We start from the raw sequence: 21,297 nt of genomic DNA on the forward strand, positions 1-21,297 counted from the left end.
CATACTCTGTTCGAACATTACATTGTTCCAATCTGTTTTTTTGCTCGCCAATCCATTCGAACATTTTCATCCCGTGAGAAAGTGATTCATCTATTCCACATAGTACGCACAAATCCTTTCGTTAAAATCAAAATTAAACGACTAAAACAACACTTCACACCCCGTTCGACACATTATTTGTTCCAATCTGTTTTTACACGAAATTATACTGGCTCGCCAATGTATTCGAAAAATTTTCTTATTCATTGCTTCAGAAAAATATTACTGAAAGACTCAATCAAAATCTACTATCACAGATCACTCTGTTTGTAAAAAAAAATTTTCGAACGAAATCGTGTTAAAAAATTGTGAATAAAACGTCGATCGCAAATTGAAAAAGAAACTCTCTCCATTGCACGCACAATTTTCATCAAAATCAAAATTACCTATCGAAACGCATACTTTCCAAATAACTTTCACCTTCACGCCCTATTACATTTCATCCCGTTCAATTTTTCCTTTTTTCATTCGCGAAATTGGTCCCAAGGTGAAGAAAAGCAAACCGACCGAGAGAGAAAGAGAGGGAGAATTGTCGGTTCCGGTAAGCGAGAAGAGGACGGAGAGAAGGGAAAAGCGGCACATCACGTCCGTGATAGTGGCACGTGCATGGTCGGGGAGGCCTCGTCCTGCGGCGCGAGGCGCCGCGACGCTGCGCGGTGTGCGCACGCCGGCGGCGTCACCACGGCTGGTAGCCAGGCAACGCGCATAACGCGACCACCGTGAATAGTTTGAAACGAAACGGTCGCGGGAGCGGATCGACTCCTTCCTCCTGCCACCACCTTTCTCTCTTTCTCTTTCTCCGTCCTTTTTTCTCCTTCTTCCTCCCCCTCCCCCTCTCCTCTTTCCCCTCGTCGATCCATCGTCGTCGTCGTCGTCGTCGCCGTCGCCGTCGATGGAGAACGGAAGTGGCACGCGGCGACACCGAAGGAGACCGAGGGAACGTTTGTACGTGCACGTTTTCCATGCCGCGTTTCCATATCGAGGTGGTTCGAGATCGAGTAGTTGTATCTCGTGGTGACGGTTGTCCAACGAACATCCGAATAAAGGCATCTATTTCTCTTCTCTTTTCTTCTCTTTTCTTTTCTTTGTTTTGTTTTGTTTTGTTTTTCGAGAAAGAACGAAAGGAGAGAATTTCTTTTGGTGGTGGTTGGAAGGTTCGAGCGAGGTAAAAGTTGTTGTTGTTTTCGTCGCGTGGAGAAATATAGAAATGAATCGGTCGTTATATCGTTCGGGAATATATCGAGGAATAAACGAAGGCGGGGAAGGGAAATGTATATATAAGCTGACTTTGACGAAGTCAATTACTCGTTTGAATACTTCATCTTTTTTAATTGTCGGAATAGTGAGTTCGATACGACGCGGTCGCGCGTGTGCGTGTGCGTGTGCGCAGTTTCAATTTATCGAGTAAGATGAGTTATGTAAAGTCATTTGAATGATGAAGGTTACGTTTGAATTATTCTTGGTCTGGTGCATTTTTAATAAAGCAGTAATAGCAGTCTGTCGGGACTGGAAGGAAAGGCTTGCACTTTCCGTTCTACGAATCTATCCGTCTAGATTTCTAGAAAAAACGAAAACAGACGGTTGAAGAAATAATTGGCCCAGATGCAACGACAATTAAACGGCGACGGTTTAATCGGTGAGACGGTATTTGCCAACACGGCGTTCGAATCAATGGTGTAATAATCTGTCTTCGCTTTTTTTTTTTCTTTTTCACGTCGTAGTAGCGTCGTAAAATAAATACATACGTTTTTATATTTTTATATTTTTATATTCGATATTATGAAAAAAGAGAAAGGTCGGCAGGCGCCGTTTCAAGCTAAAAGTTTCGTCGATCGAGTAGGCTCGCCACACAAAATCGATCGTGTATACTCGTGAAGGACGAAACAAATGGCGCAAGAATTCTATAAAGAAGCTCTGTTCGCTCGAATATATTTATCTTCGCATCGTGTGCGGTTAATTTTTTACGATTTCAAATATATATATATATATATATATATATATATATATATATATATATATATATATATGAATTTAGAAGAAATTATTCAATTCACTGTAAATTTTCAATTCACTGCGTCGATATAGACGAAAACGAAGTTAACGACCGGTTCGAAAATCTTGCAAGATAAACACGACACGGTTATTTGTTGGTGGCTATTTTTAATACCGTGTCAAGGAGTTAATTACGTATGTGCAAGATCAATCATCATTCCTCATTGGTATAAAATGAAACTGGGACGTATTATAATTCCCACGTGAAATTCCTCGAAGCGTTTAATCGAAACCTTCCATTCACGCTAATTTCTTTCGTCACGAACGCGTATTATTATTATTTTTTTTTTCTCTCCCTCGAGCCTATTTCAGACCATTAACTTTCATCGAGTTTTCCTTTGTTCCTTTCTTTCATCCCGCAAATACTGATCGAGAAATTCGTTCTCGTTCTGAAAACAGCGAGGCTAGATTTTTAAGAATCTTTTCTCTCTTAAATCAATTACATTCGTTTCAATTACGCTCGAGTAATTAAATTATCGCGTCAAAATTAATTGGATACACGTACGAAAGAAAGTAGGGGGAATAATGTTCTCAAATTTACGAAGATAAGGACGAGGCCTCCAATTCTTTTTCTCTCTCATCTTCTCGAAATCGACGCACTCTTGTTTGGCGCACCTGCTACACGTGACCTCGCTCGAAACTCTTCCGAGAGAGTATTAAAATTATCCTCGATCGAAACTTATTATCCTTGTTATTTATTTATTTATTTTAAAAATCATTCTTCGTTCGTTCGAAAATATTTGGACTCGAGGAGAGCCGGCACGCGTGTGCTGCCAAATATCGCGATGGAACGCGGACCAACAGGTTGGGGGGGGCGAAAGGGTAAAAAAGGAAGAAATTAAAATTGGTATGCGAGAGGAGGGCAAATTCGATGGAAATGCAACACGCGGTGGCTCTTGGAAAACGTCCTTAGACTCGTACACGAGACTAAGGAAGGGGTGGCTTTTAGCTGGAATTTCTCGCAAAGGGCGTGATCGATAAACCGCGACACCGTTTCACAAAGGCCTCCGTGTGCCTTTCCCTCCCCCTTCCTCCTGCTCTCGATTGATCTTCGCTCTTCTCTCTCTTTTCTTCTTCTTTTTTTTTCTTGGAAATTCGAATTTCTCGCCAGACTCGAGACGAAATTTGGCGCTGTAGACGGATATTTGTCGGAAAGAAGACAAAGATTTTACGGATTTTAATCTTCGTCCATTCACGTAAAATCGTGGGGAGGAAAGGGGGGAAATAAGGAAAATAAAGTTGCTTTATAAGTGATTACTTATTAAAATGATTGAATAATAATTTTATTAGTCGATCCGCATAGCGATAAATTATCCAAGCATTATTTAATTTCAATTAAAGTTAATTTGAAATTAATTCAAATAATTTAAATATATTAATTTTAATTTTATTCTAACCAAATAATTTTGTTCTTACGTTCAATTATTAAATTTTCCCCATCACTGTCCGTATCCAAACGAGACATAGAATTATTCTAACGTTTCTTTTTCATAATATGTATAGATATAATTCGTGACGATTTAGTTTAATCTGTAAATGCAATTTCGTATCCTTAACGTATTAAAATAATATTTTTGTCCGTAATTTAATTATAATTGATCCGCTTTTCCTTGGACATCATTTGCAATTATTATTATTATGCGAACGATAAATTATCCAAGCAACTTTGTTCTTACGTTCAACTATTCAATTTTCCCCGTCTGCATTCAAACCTCGATGAGTGATTGATCAGCATCCATTCAGAATGACATTCTAACGATGTCGATGTATGATATAGAAATTTTTTTATTCTCTCACATATACGATTCGTAATAATAGTTTAATTTATGTAATTTCGTTAAGATAGTGATCAATAGGTAAATACTATAGTTTGGAAAATATTTCAACTTCCAATCTCGGTTAATTATCCTTAATACTTCGTGAAATAATAATTTTTACGATTTCGAAATATTCGAATTATAGGTTTTTTATTGGTATACAGTTTCAACAAATACGCCTGATAAGCGATCCTAGCATCTCTCCGCGCGAAGGCATTAACTCAAAAAAGTAACTAGTTAAAAATGTTGAATAAAATTACAAACAGTAGTATTCGAAAATATTTCAACTTCCAATATTAAAATGATTATCCCCAAATAATTGATAAATGAAAATAATTTTTACGATTTTGAAATTATAACTCTCTTGCTATTAATAGTATGTAATAAATGTCTGAACGAGATAGATCTAAAATAATTTCATTTTAAACATTCAAAATTAGTCAACAGAACGCCCAAAGTGGAAAATAAAAATTTCGAACGAAGTGACCGTTTATCAAAGCGCTTCAAAAAAAATTGAAGCTTTGCCTTCGTCCGAGTTGTATTAATATTCGAAAGAAAAAAATCGATGGATTTCAGGGAGACGTTTCGACTGACGATGACGATGCTGGGCGGGGACGACGCCTCGGACGAGCGGAATGGGACGAACGCGTGGCACCAGGAGGACGCCGTTTCGTACAACGTGACGACGACCGCAAGCAAGACGAGCCACTTCGAGACCGATTTGCACGGGAACGTTAACATTCTTCTCGGCGGGTGAGCATACACGATTCGATCTCACCGGTTTCCAACGCAGATACGATATTTATTTAAGTATCGATCCGTGAATGGATTCGTAAGATCTTTACGTTTATAATATCTTATGATATATTATCGAGATATTTTTATATCTGAAATTAGATCGAGCTGCATTCGTGGCGAGAGAAATATTATTTTCAATGTTTTCCAGTTTTGTGGAATGAAATTAGTTCGGGATGAGTTTGATTTCTATGTTAATAACGAGATTATTTTTGTTAGATAGACCGATAATATAGTCTTTAATATTCGACAAATTTTCTTTATTTATACGTAAAAATCATTTTAACCTAGCTAAAAAATTCACTGAACGAGTCGAGGAAATCGTCGAGTTCAATTTGTTCCTCCGTCGCGGTGGATCTTTATTTCGAATAGTTATCCAATATATCCGCGCAATTGTGATCCGTTCGAATATTTTTCTACAGTATCCCTTAAAATTTGGAATAATTTATGAGAATTTTATCATCTCCGAAATATACGATTATAAAATTTAATTCGAACTAGGATTAAATCTTCCCTCGTCCCTCGTGGAATCGCATCATCGCTATTAAATTAACAAACCACGCGTTTTTCCTCTCTCTCTCTCTCTCTCTCTCTCTCTGTTTGCAAGCAAGTTATCTCGATATTTTCAACGGTTTCATCAAACGTGATTGATCAACGTTACGTAACGGCGAACGACGTAGATGCGTTGCATTTAAATATTAAATACGACGGCGGGAGAAATTCTGACGAAATGGAAGGCGAAGAAGAAGAAGAAGAAGAAGAAGAAAGAGTTTGCACGCGAGTTACTGCTTCCCCGAATCGGGGTGTTAACGGACGCCCGCAGCGCCCTCTGCGCGATTAAAACTACGAAACTTTCCTCACCGCTGTTCCCGACAAGGTAAAGAAAAGATAACATCCGGCGAGAACGCTCCTTAGCCTCCTTTCCACGCTACGCCGTGTTTACCGAGTGAACCACCTCGGATCAGTGTTTCTCAAACTCGATTACCAGCAGCGAGAAACTTTTTTAAACTTTTCTTTTTTTCTCCAACAAACGGAGAAAAGAGAGAAATTAATTATTATTTCTTTCGAATTCGATTCGAAGAACAAAGTGTTCCTTTGTATCGAATTTTTTTACAGCGAGTTCGGCGAAGAGTAAAACGGGAATGGAAAATTGGACGAGAATAAATAAGGAGGACGTGGAACGGTTCGTTAATAACGTGTTATTACGGTAACCGTGATCCCTTGACGCGGTTCGTCATCGTAAAGAATTGGCGGTCGTGGAAATCGCGGATTCTTTCTCGAACAATTTCCAAGTATTCGATATTCAAGGGACGGGAGTGAAAGCAATAATGTTATCGCAACACGCATCGTAAAAAGGAAAGAAAAGAAAAGAAACGATGATCGTGAGTTAGACACCGGTTTTTGCAAGAGTTAATAGGTTAAGTTTTAATCTTTTCAGCGGTGCTCTTTCATTACTCACGTTTCCAGGAAGAATCCTCGCTCTCCCGACGGGCGTACCATTGTAACGAGGACAGTGTTTCTGTCGCCTATAATAGAGCAGTTCGTTTAATCGAATTTTTCATTTTCAACGCGAAAGAGAGAAAGAGTCTTGGAAAAAATTTCCATTGATCCTCGTTTCGACTACTCCAAGGTTATAGCTGTGAAGTTGTTAAAGCTAACGAGACGGTTTCGAGCATGGCGGGAAAAGGTTAAAGGCGCGCTAAATATACGCTCGATGGTCCCTATTTCCCTCTCCTATCTGATGTATTCCGACTCACGGTACGCGGCCCGTGTTCTTGCAGGGCGATGCTCAGCGGGGTGATTATGGTCGTTCTGCTCATGTGCTACTGCTGTCACAAGAGTATTCGAAAGAATCGGCCGCAAGAGTACCCGCAATACTGGAGAACGGAACCGGACGTGCACAGCCTCGAGGTGTTCACCACGGAAGCGCACGCCGCCGTGAGTATTTCCATTCACTTTTCATTTCGAAAAAAAGGAATCGAATTGAATCGTCGGGTGCGAAAAGGGATCGAAAAGAGATCTGGGGAAATATCGTTGGCCGAGGGATAAAATTAACCCTTCCAAGATTTATTTTACCGCTTTCGCGCGAGAAACTTGCATAAATTTCAAACTCAACCCATCCAGATATTACTTCTCCAAAAACACTTTTCGCCACTACAACCAGCAAGGCCTTGGTTTCCTCTCTTAAAATATCGCGATCCAACGTATTCCAATAGGAGTTTCCAATAAAGGAGAGGAGAATCCATTAGCACATACGTTATTTTTACTTAATAACAGTGACATCGCGAGTCACGTCGAGTAAAGAAATAATTTGCTTGCAATGATTCGCGAATTCTCTCCAGGCAGGAAGAGGAAAGAGGAGGGGGTTATAGGACGATGATAAGAGGCCAAGTTGGAGAAAAATGGCCGTCGCGTGGAGTTATTAAATACGCGATCGTGTGGCGTGTTATTACAGTCGGTCTGTACGCCAACTGTACGGCGCGCGTTATGTAAGGGCTCGGTTAAAATAGCACGCATAGCGAACCGAACTTTCCGTGGTCCGATCAGATCGAGGTGGATTTAGGCGGCGGCCATATCTGCCCGGCCTCGAAACAATAGCTTATCCGCGCTTTCCAACCGGGCCAAAAATTAAAATGGCGGAACCACGAAATGGCCCTGTTCCATGAGCGGGGACGAGAGGGGCTGCGTTCGTTTCGATCGGCCCTAAAATACACGCTCGACCAACGTATTATTACGCGCCAATCGCATAAGCGGTGGAATCGTTTTTTTCGCTTCCCTATCGACTGAGCCAATCTTTAATTTTTTTTTTTTTTCGAAACGCGCGAATTTTTGGATTTCTCCCTTCACGATGTAATTAATTACACGCGAATGAATGAACAAGTTTTTCTAAAATATTGGGTGTTATTATTATGCGCAATTACGCCAATCGGTGAAATCGTTTTTTCCGCTTCCCTATCGACTGAGCCGATTTTCTTTGTTTTTTCGAAACGCATGGATTTTTGGATTTTTCATTTCGCGATTTAATTAATTACACGCGAACGAACGAATAAGTTTTTCTAAAATATCGGATATTATTGTTATTATTATGCGTGGATTTCGCTCGCAACTGCGCCAATCGTTCGGTGAAATCGTTTCTTTCGCTTCCCTATCGACCGAGCCGATTTTCTTTGTTTTTTCCAAACGCGTGGATCTTTGGATTTTTCACTTCGCGATGTAATTAATCACACGCGAGTAAAAGTGTTTTTCTAAAATATTGGATTTATTTATTATTTGTGAAAAAAATGAATAAAATTTCTTATTTATTCGATGTCTTTGATGTCTAAAGTTGAATATACTCGAATAACTCGTCTTTCGAGTAACTTTGAATAGTCTAATTCGACGTTGATCATTCTTACTTCGAATTTAGTAATTTTAGTTGAAACTTCAACCAATTACTTTTTCTTCAACTTTTTTTTTAACTAGTTAAACGAATACTGGTTTTCTAGGTTTCGTAGAATTCGTAGAGATCGCGGTGTTGCCGAGGCTGTCCGATCTAAAAATATTGGAAAATTGGCAATGACGTAGCGTACTGCGCGAGAAATAACTACGATTCGAGGGAAATAATCGTACGGTGGGATGCTAATTAGCTAGTCTAGGCTAGCGCGTAATTAATGTCCAGATGAGTCAACCATTGTATCAAAGCTTATATAATCGATATACGCGAATAATTAATAATTCGTGCAACATGCCGTCCGTCCGGGCAGATCGAACGATAAAACCGATTTTAAAACCGATCGTTCTTCCTTATCGTTCTCTCGTAAATCAATTGAATTCTCAGGATTAACCGCGATTGAAAATGTGGAATTTGATCGAGCGTGTATTGCGAAGCGAGAAAATTATTTACTTCTCGACCGCTTTATAAATTATTAACGATCCGTTACAATTTAAAATACTCCATGCATATTACCGTCGTTCAAAAAAAAAAAAAATCGAATTAATTTAAATTATAAATTTATTAAAAAATAAATTATTTATCGTTACCGCTTTATAAATTATTAACGATCCGTTACAATTTAAAAAACATTCCATGCATGCTATCGTTAAAAAAAAATTCTTCGATTCAATTTAAATTATAAATTTATTAAAAAATAAATTGTTTACTTCTCGACCGCTTTATAAATTATTAACGATCCGTTACAATTTAAAAAAACATTCCACGCATACTGTTGAAAAAAGAAAAAATATCACGATCAGGAAATTCGAATTAATTTGAATTATAAATTCATTGAAAAAAAAAATCTTCGTTTTTGAAAAAAAAATCTCCTTTTCCTTTTTTTTCCAGTGCTGCGAGAGGCAACAACAACAACAACAACAATCGGCGACGAGCGAGGGAAACCAGGACGAGAGCGGCTACGACGCTTTGTCCTGCCCCGTGACACCGATTTCCGGGCCGGGCCCACCTCCAACTTACGACAGCCTGATCTTCGATAGAAAAAGCCTGGCCATCTCGATGGAGAAGAAGGGGGGGGAGACGCCCGGTGTCATCATTCCCTCGATGGTGTCCACGTTGTTTGGGCTGAGCGAGAGCGCGAGATCGGGCGTGGGGCGCGACGAGGCTAGCCTCGAACAGCAACAAGCCTTGGACGAGGGATTGCCTTCTTACGAGGCCGCCTTGAAGTTGGACGCGACTGGTTACGTGTAACGAACACGCGTCCGGACACGCCTCTGATCCTCAACAATTTCACGATTGTGTTCCTTAGCGTCGAGTCTTTCCAAACTCGGAGAAGTTTGAAATAAAGAGTGAAGGGACAAGGAGATGGAAAGAAAGAAGATGGAAATCGTAGCTTTACTTAATTAACGTGAGATTAGGAAAAAATTATTTACCTATTCCCGTAGTTAAGAGAGAGAGAGAGAGAGAGAGAGAGAGAGAGAATGCGTGCGCGTGTGCTTTCGATGCTACTCTTTTAATCTTAGAAGACGCTCTTGTTCTTTAGAAGGAATAAGATTCTGGATTCCTTCGATTCGAATCTATCGTGAGTGGGCGAACAAAGAAAAACGTGGGCACGAAACGAAGAAATATCCTCGTGGATTTATCCTCGTCTCGTTAGATATAGATTATTTTCAAATCTCGTGTAACGTAATAATAAATGTGTATAACCTAGTCTGAATAAACACCGAGGGAATAATAATATTATACGCGAGTGTTATCGCTCGCTAATCTTCTTCTAAAGATCCGCAGAATTGATCCTAAAAATACACAAAGCTTGAACGATTGTTTCACGAGCGAATAATCGATCGTGTAAATTCGCGTAAATAAAGGGGGGAAAGAATTATATTACGGAATTATATTATTCGCTCGAGGGAATGGTGGGAGGATTCTAGTAAATCCGAATTGTTCGTTAAAAACCGTGTGCCGTCGGTTCGTAATGCGTGAAGTCGGCTGAAGAAATCGATCGTCTTATCCTTCCTTAGCCTTATGGCGAAGGCCACTTTAGTGGTCCTCAATCATATCGTTGATCAGCTTAAAGACCACTTTAGGCGGCCACGAATTACGACTTCGTTTATGGCTCGTTTCGCGGAGCTGATCGAGTGTCGCGAATTCGTCTACGCGTCGCTCGACGCGATTCGACTTCTTCAACTCGAAACGTGCGCGCGCAACGAACAAATATTTTCCCATCGTTGAATCGCTATCGACGATGGAAGACAATTTTTTCTCCGGATCGAATGAGATCGATCGAAAGAGGAAATTTTTCGTGTACGGGAGAAAAGAAAAGAGGTTTCGATCGAGTTGAAGCGGAAAAGGTAATAGAACGATTTGATTTTCAATTCTTCTTGGAGAAATGCTACGCATCGATTTTACTCGGCTCGATTCGAGTAGTTTATCCTTGAGGCTGTTTGCAAATTAATTGTAACAAATCTTTATTCTCCAAGAGAGAGAACAGAGAGAGAGAGAGAGAGAAAGAAAGAGAGAGATAATAAAGCGAACTTTTGATTAATTATCGGATATCTTAATGACAACAAGTGTGTTACAAAACAAGTGTTCGTTTGATGGAAACAAAAGGGACGAGACAATTTCATACGTTATCTACTACTTCCTTTCGAGTTTTTTTCGGTTACGTAAGAAGAGGCAAAAAAGAGGAAGAGGAGAGAGGGGAGAATCGGTATTCAGACAAAACAATTACAAATCTAAAATGAATATTACGCGTAATATTAATTTCAATGATAAGCAATGAATGATAATGAGTGTATTACACTTTGCTTATCGTCGGCGAATTATTTAACGTGTTTCATTTTGGAAAAGGAGGAACTGATAAAAGATAAACATCGTTATCGAGTATTCACAATTTCAATTAGCATAAAACTAATTAGCCTTTGTAGTAAAAATTTACTAATGATTTCTAAGTGTCATTGAACGATAAAATTGAATATATTTATTTATTTATTCGTATCGCGTGTGATAATATTTTTTTTTTTTTTGATATCTTCTAGATATCGACATTAGATAAATATCATATTTTTTCAATTTCAATTATTTGAAAAAAATAGCAGAAATACAAAAGAAATCATTGATGCTCAACATCAAAAGGAAGCGTTATCTCGAAGCTTTATCCTTAGTTCGCTCTTATCAATTCCTCTTATCGTAAACCACGGATATTTTTTTCCATGAATAAAAAAAACTCTTTCCATTTATTACATCAATTAATTTAATATAACTAATTAATAATAATTTATGTAACATAACACGTAAGGTGACGTAACTAACCAATAAAATATTTGATAATATACGCGTTCAACACGATTTCTACATTACGATAACCTTATCGTTGTTTGTTTTAATTTCGCTTTTCGGTTATCGTTCGGATATGATAATCGACGAAAACTATTTTTCGTTCGAAAGTTGGAAAGGAGATAAGAGATAAAAAAAAAAATTTCGCGATTTTCATTTTTCCATCGCCTCGAGCTGCGAAAGAAGAAGAAGAAAAAGAAGAAGAGGAAGGAGTGGAGACGACCCTCGTGATTCGACGATTTCCGCCGATAATAAAATATCATTTCACGCCCGTTCAAAGCAAGTTTTTTTTTTTTAATCGACAAGCATCGAGAAATCGATGAGACGTTGTCCCTCTTCCTCCCCTCCTCCCTCCCCTTCCCATTCCCCTCCTCGAATATCCTATCGAACGATCAGCCCCAAATTTAACAATAACATCGACGTATAACGTACCTTGGATTTTTAATGATCGTGCGAGAGCAACCTGTTGACTGGAAGAATACTCGATAAGAAGCGAAACTCGTGACTCGTGCTCGCTCGTTTTAAATTCTGACGTTATTCTAAACGGGAACATTGTATGTATATATGTTTCGATTAATTGGCCTTGTTTTAACAGTGGCACCGATTTTTTATTATCCGCTCGTCGACACCGTTCCACGACAGGATAATCGCGTGTTTTACAACGCGGGAGAAGACCAGCTTTCGTTTTTCAAAGTCTTCCTCTCCCTTTTCCTAACCTATGGGTTAATAGGATATTTTCGGTTGAAGGAACTCTTCCACTAGTCCCCAGTTGGCGCTACTCGCGCTTCACTCGCTCGTCCAAGTTGCTTTCACGGCGCGCGCACGAATCCCCAAGTTTTCCTTTTAACTCGTTTTTGCACAGTCTTAATAAAATTGGTGGCGATCGAAAGATTCGAGAGTAACGTTCGTTTCGTTTCACGGAGAGGCAAGACGGAGCGGTTTTAAATTATAAATCAATACTTCTCGAGTTTTATTTTGTAATTGTAATTAAAAAAAGAAAAGAAAAAGGAGGAATTAATTTTTTTACGTTCATACACTCGCGACTCGGATAAGGAACTCGTTCCATTTCGGTTCAGATAGGCGAGTTGCTCGAACAAATAACCGAACCACGGCGGAAAAGACAATGACTGAGGCGAGCCAAGATCGTCTCGAGTCGCTTCCTCGTCGCGCGTATGTCCTCGAAAGCGGTGAAAGCGGCTAAAGAAGAGCATCGCTGTTGTAATTATTATATTATTATTACCGAAACAAACGCCATTTAATTTTTTTCTTTTTTTTTTTAATCCAATAACAGGGATACGAATTTTTTAGAGACGTTTTTTCATTCTCAGAATAAAAAGTTATTTTATCTTTAATCCTATTATATCTTATATCTATATGACAATTGTTGGCTCGTTTGTTTTCAAGTTTTAGAATATAAATCGTGATTAATTAACACATTTCGTTCGAATTTTTTCTCTTCCCTTCTCCAAAGCAAGATAAAATCCAACCGTTCTACTCGAATGATAAATTGCTATAAAGATAAAGCTATTTATCCGTCCTTTAATTGAACGATTCTTTAAATAGAATGAAATTTCAATTCAAAAGTCCGATTCGAAAGTTTGTAAGGAAGGAAGGATACACGTGACGATAAATTACAAGTTGATATGAAATTCTCGTGAAATAATAAGGAGGACAAATTCAACAAATTTGCTTATATCGAAATCGTGGATTAATAATTCTGAAAAAAAAAAAAAAAAAAAAGAAAAGAAAACGATACGATAACTATAGCCAATATATAAAACTAATTGCACGCATATCACGTAATAATAAAGTCTCGAAGATTGGCAGCAAACTTGTTATTAATCGTCCGTTTCAAGTTTCGCGTACGAAGTTTTTTGATTAAACGTTTAAAGTTTAACGAATTACGAAACGAATAATTCTAAATGATCGTGAAAAATGATGAAACCGAACACAAAAACGAACGATTTGGATGCCATTGAATTTCAAAAAAAAAAAAAAAAAAAAAAAAAGGAAAAAAAACGAAACACGGAAAGAAATATTGATAGAGTAATTATTGGACAATAAAATAAAAAGCGAGCGATTTTACGGTCGTTAAATCCTCGTCAAACGATTTCTTTTTCCCATAAATTTATCAAAATAACGATAAACTTTAAAACCCTTACATATATATACAATTGGGCAACATTGAGACCGAGTATAATTTAAAAAAAAAAAGACAATCGTTGTTAATTGAATGAATGCCTTATAAATCGATACTTGATTCGAGGATTCGAATAATATTGTCGTCATTTTAATCGAATTATCGTATCTTCTTCTTCTCATTTTTTTGTTTCCTTCACGATTTAAATAATCCGCCGTTTCTCACTTTCTTTCGGATCGATTTCATAAACACGAGGATAAACAAAGAGAGAGAGAGAGAGAGAGAGAGAGAGAGAGAGAGAGAGAGAGAGAAAACATCGTTATTAACAGATGCAATTAACAGTTATGTAATCAAATACAAAAGATTCGAAAAATACGGTCGTCGTCGATTAATTTCAATCGATTTAACGAACTTCTTTTTCCTTACGATTATCTGTATGCGTTCACGATAAAATAAAATATCTACCGTTCCTCACTTTCTTTCGGATGTATCCCATAAATACGGCGTCACGAATAAATTAACGAATCGTCCTAAAAAAGAAAGAAAGGGAGAGAAGAGAAATAAATCGATCGAAGTTCGTGCAATAAACAAAGCTTACTATCCTCTAGCTGTTAACCAAGTTTTCTGCGCGAGACACTTTATCGTGGAAACACGCTTTGTTCGGTAAATTCGGCCAAGTACGTTCTTCCGATATCGCGCTCGATTTCATTGGCCCCGAAACCTTGAACGGCGTTATTAAATTGTGCAACTCATCGCACGGCCAGCTTCCTTGTGCGTGGATCTACCATCGCGTGGGTGGCCGACAACAGTTACGTGTCGTCGCCTCTTTTCAACCTTTATAATCGCCCTCCTTCTATATCCTTCCTTCCTTCCTTCCTTCCTTTCTTCCTTTCTTCTCGCCGTTCCGAATTTTTCCGCAAAAAAACGATGATCGATCGGAGACGTTTGTTGTTATTAATATTATTCGAAACGAGGAAAATTCTACGATTATCTGTTTCCGGGAATATTATTTCATTCCTAAAATTGATAATTTCAACAGGATGTGCTATTTTAACTCGATAGATAATATCGTATATTCTGCGTGAAAATTATCTTAAATGAAATGCGACTCGAATCCATCAAGACACATTGTTTGGCTACGAGTTTTCGTAACAAAGAGATTCCATTTTCTCGAAGAGATTTTTCCAGATAAGATAGATTCGTAAGAAGCTATATACATTATATCATTTTCCCTCCGCGAATTTTCTCCGAGAATTCAACGAGAAAGGAAGTCCGGCCTGGCCTAGTTTCCCCTGTACATACGTACGTGTATCCCGAACAATGTGAAAGGACTTGGACTGCCGATACAATGTCCACTATGAGAACTTTAGATAGAATCTTTTATTCTTTTTTAACCTGTTATTCCAAACTTTAATCGAGAAATGGCAAAAAAAAAGGAAAATGTGATTATCCAAACGCGATGCAGAGAAATAAAATTTTTTCAGTTTCAAAGATTCGACAGACGAGGAAAAGTACGAAATTCGAAATTTTGTCTTTACCGATAATAGATAAAATAGAGAGGAGAAAATTTCGTTTGAAGAAGAAAAGGAGAAAAAAAAAGAAGAAGAAGAAAAGAAAGATAAATTCGTAGATAATCGTGGCGCGTTAGTTGGTAAATGGAAGATGACCGGCCAGGGAGATCAAACTCGATTAAACGGACCGAGCTATAGGTATATTCTGATGCTTGCCCTACAAAAGTTGAGGACCTGGTTATGAAATACGCCCTCGGCTAAATATAGATATACCGGCGAAAAGCTTGCAAATTGCAAACTTCTATCATTCCTTGTATCGAGGGGGATATATTACATAATATTAAATATAATATATGGATTGGCATTTAAGATATTAAAAGGTATTCGTCGATTATTTTAAATACCTTGTTTCACAGCTTTTAATATTCGAGACGGAAAAGAAATATGGATGGAATTTTAATTTCAATTTTATTGCCGTTAAAGAAGATGCCAATAATAATCGATGATGAAATGTATACCGATAAAATTATTCTTGTAAAGTGGCAAAATTTTCTTTAGCGGCAAAATTTCTTAACAAAACGTCACAACAAGTTTCCTCCTTGGTTCGGTGGTTTAATTTAATTTTAATTTAATTCTAATCTGGAACTAACCTAGATTTTGTCTACCACGTCTAAATTGAATTAACTATCACTTGTCGGTGTCGTGTTATGAGTTTATTAATTAAATAATAATAACGAAAGCATCGAAAAAAAAACGAACGTCAGTTTGTTGTATCGACGTCAGAATTATTAAATAAACGTGTCTCGACAAGTTTTTTTTCTTTTTTCTTATCTTCTCTCCCAAAGTCCAATTCTACTCCTCGGCAGAGTTTAAAAATAATTAATTTAATTTTTTAAATTATTCCAAACGAAGCCTCATTTTTATTCTTACATTTTTTCAAAAATGTTTGAACGATTTTGATAAATTTTTAAAAATATACAAATATCTTTTTTTTTCTTCTTCTTCTTTTTAATTTTCTTCCCTCCACAATTTCGTTTTTCGTAGGAGTAAAAATCGAGCAGATCGAATACATTGAATATCGAAACGCAAAATTCTAATTTCAACGCAGGCGTGGTAATATTAATCCGAGCCAAATGAAATTCGGCCGATCCGACGTAATTACCTGTCTCGTAAATATTAACAAAGGACGCGTATTTCAATGTGAAATACAATGGAATCGTTTTTAGGAAAACGAAAAACCAGTGACTAGATGGAAGTAACGAGTTTCTGATGCTTCGTATCCTTCCCCCTTCCTCCCCTCGTTCTTTTTTGTCATTAACTCGAAAAATATTAGTCAACTTTTTTTTCGAATAAATTTATTCGTATTAAATAAAAGAGGTAAAAATTTCGAGATTCGGTCTTCGTTGCTCTCTACAGAGGTTAAAAGAAAATAATTAAAAACGCAGCCTAATGATACATACAGATGAAGAAACATGGAACGAGAAAATTGGTATTAAAAATTTGCGAGATAATTAAAAACGGAATCCGCAATTTTTATTCTAATACAAAATGTTAACGAGATAAAAAAAAAAAAAAGATTAAAGAGGGGAAAAAACGAAGACAACGAGTTTAACAACCGTTTTGTGAATTCTGTATTTTCCACACCTCGTTTGGTGTGGAAAAATGAGCAATTAATAAGAGATTGAAACAAAAGGTTAAATGCCTTTGAAATGGTGTAAAATAATACACAGTGTAAAAAGATACAAGAAGCACGTTTATACGCGTATATCAAGATTTCATTCGAATCTTCTGCAATACTCTAAACAGATTAGCGGTAATCACGTTGCATTTAAACATCGATTAGCGTCAAGCCTTTAAACCTTTAAAGGTCCGCAGATTTATTAAAGTGTCAGTGGCGACAGCGACTGCAATGCGAGTCGATCAATTCTTCCTTCGAAGCGATCGCGTCCCACTGAACCATCACGTCACGTTTTCTCGAGAATTTCTCGCACAGCATACTAGAGAGTCCTTTCCATTCACCTGTGTCCCTCAAAGTGTACACACCTAAGTGTCAATATACTTGTGGTATGGCATGTAAATATATTACGTTTTTGTAAGTATATGTACGTCGCACGGACAAACGTTTGACCATAGTGCGACAAAACACAACAAACTATAAAAACGGATCGAGTAGGGGTTGACAGGACAAAAATCTGGCTGGTGTACGAGGTCGAAAATCGATGCAGCGGGAGGAACGCGTAAAACGCGGCGTACCACGCGATTAAAACAATGCCGGATCGTGAGAGTACTCACCTAACCTTGCTCTGCAGGATCGCTTCTCCGCTTGCTGTATCCGCGTTGTTCTCCCTACGAGGAAACTTCCATGTACCGGTTCCCCTCTTGATCGATCTCAGTTCAGTGTTTAGGGAATACCCTTCGATGTGTACACCTTTAGGGGAGGCATTGAGATGGAGAAACGTTCATGGATAACGGTATATCCCTGCCATGTCGAAAAAAACACGAAAAAGATCCACACAATTTGCCGCTCGCACGCGCGCGCGCGCTCACTAAGCTTTGCTACTCACAATCAGTGGCACACTGAAGCCGCTGAAGTGTACTTCGCCTCGCACGCATCTGTCCGCCAGGTCTGACGAGATCTCCCACGGAATCGAAAGCGTCCGTACGCTTTTGCCTCTCCCGCGCCTCTACATTACGCTTCGTATGCTGAAAGATAACCAACTCACTACATCAACGAACTACACTCGCGACACTCGGTCGCCGACTAAACGTGTTGCTCCCGAATTCAGAGACATCTGCAGATAGGGAATGGAACTAGGAGCATCGTTGGTGGATTTTAATTGAACCATCGACCGGTGAATGAGGACAGAGTATAACGGAATATATACGTTCATTAATTTTTACGTAGGTGAAATAGTGAGAGAAACTTGAAGGTCAAATTAATTTTTTTAAATTGAAAGCTTTTTTTATCCATAACATTATTATGATATTATGAAATTTTATTTTAAGAAAAATCGTAAAAAAAGGACATTAAATAAAAATTAATTCGTGAGATATTTTATCTGTAAAAAAGATTATCTTCCTTTTTTTTTAAATTTTAGAATATTAAAAATTTTAAGACTTTTTCAATTTGATAGTAAGGGAGGATAAAATATATTTCAAATCATTGAAATTAATCGCGATTAAATTAATTTGAATTAACCGCGAAAATTTAAGAATTTTGTTTCGAATTAAAAATTGGATATTAAGAAAGTCAACAATTTAAAAATGAATTCTGTGAACAATCTACTTTAATTCGAATTTTTTCTACTAATATTACGAAAAAAAATCTATTTTTAAAAATCATTCTATCTTCTATTCTAATTTCTAGTCAGTATAATTTGACATATCTTAAGATACGACAATTGATCTACGTAAGAATTTGAATTATTAATATTGTATGTATAAATGTTGTATTGTAAAAATAGTATCGCATGATGATATATTTGCAAGTACAGTACTTTTCTCGTTGCATGATTTTCCCAAAAATTTTAGAAATGTTTCCATTGCGGTGTACTGTCAAAAATAGAAGGTTAGGGCAGTTCTAACAACAGTATTTGACGTGTCAGTGCAATTGCAAATGGCGGGCACCAATGGTGACATTTTCTCAATAGGAAAGAAAATCGAGAAATTGACGATATCAGGAGAGGAATTAACGAAAAACGAGGATGATAGCGAAAATGGAAAGAAGCTGGTACCTCGACTATGGGGTTTCGAAACTAAAGAATTATACAAAATTGCAGTTAATTTCTACAAAGGTAAATCAATTACATTGACAGTTTATTAGAATAGTTTCGTTATTCATTTCTTTAAAATTAATATCAAAAAAATGACATGTCCCTATTTATACGCGTTATTACATTGTTATAATATGATTGCCAATACATTAAAGTACATTGAATACATGAGAATTTTATTAATGATCAACTGTGTTGATTTTGTGTATTTGTATTTTCTTTTTATTGATTGCAAGTAATAAGTAGAAAAAAATTAATTATTTTAATATTGATATAACTTTATGTGAATTATATAATAATTATAGAGAAGGATGGTAAAGCTGTCCATTTGTCTTATGAAGACAAATTAAAACTAGTGGCTTTTACTCAGCAAGTAACACATGGGAAGTGTACTGCAGAAAATGCACCACCTTTGGGTGTGTTGGATGTAATTGGAAAGGATAGACGCTTGGCATGGCAAAATCTAGGAGATATATCTAAGGAACAAGCAATGGAAGGATTTATAGTTTTGTTAGATAAATTATGCCCATTATTTAGAACGGTTGTAGAAGCACAAAAAAGAGATATTGAGGAGAAATTACGACTGAAGAAAGAGGAAGAAGCAAAAAAATTAGAAGAAGAAAGAAGATTACAAGAATTAAATGAACAAAAAAAGAAAGAGGAAGAAGCTAGATTAAAGGAAGAAATTCAGAGGAGACAAATTCAAGAAGCCTTAAATCAACAAACGTATTATCAGTTTAAAATGTATGCAGAACAACAATATCCTGGAAATCCAGAACAACAAGGTGTACTAATAAGGCAGTTACAAGAACAACATTATCATCAATATATGCAACAATTGCGTCAGAACCAGTTACTCATAGAAGATCAAACCCCAGAAATGACCACTGCCACTATAGAAAATGCTGATAAGGAAGAACAGAAAGAAACAAGCGAAACAGCTCAATTAAATGAGGAAGATTCTGATGACTTGCAAGATTATCCACCTATAGCTCCACCAGAAATGTGGACTAGAGGGGGTGTAGAAGAATTTAAAAATACTATTAGGAGAGAAGATAGCGATGCAGTTATTAAAGTTGGACATGGAGAAACAGTAACAGTTAGAGTACCAACACACGAAGATGGCTCTTATTTGTTTTGGGAATTTGCAACAGATAATTATGACATTGGTTTTGGAGTGTTCTTTGAATGGTCAAAACCGGAAACCAATCAAGTATCGGTACATATTAGCGAATCTGAGGATGAGGATGAGGAGGATGATGATTATGAAACAAGAGATGATTTAGAAAGTGGAATAGCAAATGGTTCAATTCCATCTGATTATAAACCATCACCACCACCTACAAGTATGGTAGTACCTGTAAGTGTATCATGCATCACTAGCTTCTCTCCTAATTCTAATTGTACCTGTTATAATAAGACAAAAGAGAAATATAACTATATCTATATTAATAGTATTTTTATGCTCCTATGTATAATGTTTTTACAGACTTTTAGGAGAGATTCGCAAGATGAAATCTATGCAGGAAGTCATAGATATCCAGGACAGGTAAATAATATCTTTCAAAAACATTTAAATATTTGTAAATATTTGTAAATATTTGTAAATATTTGTATCATACATCTGATGCTGATACATCTGAAATATAATATCACCGTATTATTATTATTATTATATATTTATTCGTTACAGGGTGTATATCTTCTTAAATTTGATAATTCATATTCACTTTGGCGAAGTAAAACGCTTTATTATCGAGTCTATTACACACAAAGTGGTTACGTGCAAAATTAGCTTTATTAAGAAAAGAAAAGCCACTGCAATTCACTGATCGTACAAGTTGTTGAGAACTAGCCTGATACGATGTTTTGCCGATATTGCTAGTCCGACTAAATGAAGAGTCCTATATATTATTTCTGTTCACAAAAACCAAGTGTTTGCAAAACGAAACAAATATACATTATTATAGTTATGTAAAGACACTTTATTGTTTAATGTGGCAAGCAAAATGGGCACAAGTATAAAAGAAAGGTTCCTATTCCCTTTCCTGTTGATGTTTGTAAAAATGAGGAAAAAAAAAAAACGAAATGTATAAAGAGTAAACCGATATATTAATGTCATATTCGATTATATATTATGCCAATAATGTATCGGTAACTTCGTGCATAATAATTGTTTTCTTATGATAAAGATTTTAATCTGTTTTTGTTATTATTATCTCACTCGTATCTGTATCTTATACTTTTATTAATACTATCCCACGTTTTAGAAAAATACATTGAAATCAAAACATTTCAGTATTTTACTTTTCCTTGTCGTAATTTTTATACGTGAAAATTTAATCAAAAATTGCAAATACTTTGACGAAATAAATTTTTTTTTGTGTTAACGTTTATTGTACGA

General features: G+C 36.8%; 3 protein-coding genes across 10 annotated transcripts in view; 2 read left to right on the forward strand and 1 right to left on the reverse strand.

Annotated features, from left to right (window-relative positions):
• fdl (fused lobes) overlaps positions 1-17,897 on the reverse strand; it is a 31,751-nt gene extending 13,854 nt beyond the window's left edge. For 2 of the 6 annotated variants that reach the window (XM_003690177.4, XM_012490109.3), the window contains exons 1-2: positions 17,685-17,897; positions 17,413-17,548 (exon numbers count right to left, since the gene is read on the reverse strand). In XM_003690177.4, the coding sequence (XP_003690225.1) occupies positions 17,413-17,548; positions 17,685-17,733 (185 nt within the window). In that variant the 5' untranslated portion in view covers positions 17,734-17,897. Of the gene's footprint in view, positions 1-6,162; positions 6,230-17,412 lie in introns of all 6 variants that reach the window. The other 4 variants (XM_031919878.2, XM_086906253.1, XM_086906268.1 and 1 more) reach the window with 4 other exon arrangements.
• On the forward strand, positions 765-9,873 carry s-cup (spermiogenesis-related protein stanley-cup). 3 transcript variants are annotated; one of them, XM_031920007.2, is made up of 4 exons: positions 765-1,085; positions 4,485-4,661; positions 6,485-6,641; positions 9,025-9,873. In XM_031920007.2, the coding sequence occupies exons 2-4, from the start codon at positions 4,504-4,506 to the stop codon at positions 9,382-9,384; spliced, it is 675 nt and encodes a 224-aa protein (XP_031775867.2). In that variant the 5' UTR covers positions 765-1,085; positions 4,485-4,503; the 3' UTR covers positions 9,385-9,873. The 3 variants fall into 3 exon arrangements, with proteins under 3 accessions (XP_031775867.2, XP_012346007.2, XP_086762467.1); XM_012490553.3 differs by having other exon boundaries at positions 769-984; XM_086906341.1 differs by having other exon boundaries at positions 772-1,675.
• Positions 17,898-18,694: 797 nt separating the features above from the next.
• On the forward strand, positions 18,695-21,186 carry LOC100871919 (Golgi resident protein GCP60). Its single transcript, XM_003690178.4, has 4 exons — positions 18,695-18,914; positions 19,199-20,253; positions 20,383-20,442; positions 20,587-21,186. Exons 1-4 carry the CDS (start codon positions 18,737-18,739, stop codon positions 20,686-20,688), a joined length of 1,395 nt encoding a protein of 464 aa, XP_003690226.1. The 5' UTR covers positions 18,695-18,736; the 3' UTR covers positions 20,689-21,186.
• The last annotated feature ends 111 nt before the right edge of the window (positions 21,187-21,297 follow it).

Source organism: Apis florea, unplaced genomic scaffold, assembly GCF_048593485.1.
Source record: "Apis florea isolate Af1SG1 unplaced genomic scaffold, ASM4859348v1 contig_1615_pilon, whole genome shotgun sequence".
In the NCBI taxonomy this organism is placed as follows: Eukaryota; Metazoa; Arthropoda; class Insecta; order Hymenoptera; family Apidae; genus Apis; species Apis florea.

Excerpts from the sequence above, each read along its gene's own strand:
- LOC100871919 (XM_003690178.4), top strand. The coding sequence starts at position 18,737 with ATGGCGGGCACCAATGGTGACATTTTCTCAATAGGAAAGAAAATCGAG. Across the intron at positions 18,915-19,198 it reads TGCAGTTAATTTCTACAAAG|AGAAGGATGGTAAAGCTGTC; the intron begins GTAAATCAATTA and ends TAATAATTATAG. Across the intron at positions 20,254-20,382 it reads CTACAAGTATGGTAGTACCT|ACTTTTAGGAGAGATTCGCA; the intron begins GTAAGTGTATCA and ends ATGTTTTTACAG.
- s-cup (XM_012490553.3), top strand. The coding sequence starts at position 932 with ATGGAGAACGGAAGTGGCACGCGGCGACACCGAAGGAGACCGAGGGAA. Across the intron at positions 985-4,484 it reads AGGAGACCGAGGGAACGTTT|GGAGACGTTTCGACTGACGA; the intron begins GTACGTGCACGT and ends GATGGATTTCAG. Across the intron at positions 6,642-9,024 it reads CCACGGAAGCGCACGCCGCC|TGCTGCGAGAGGCAACAACA; the intron begins GTGAGTATTTCC and ends TTTTTTTTCCAG.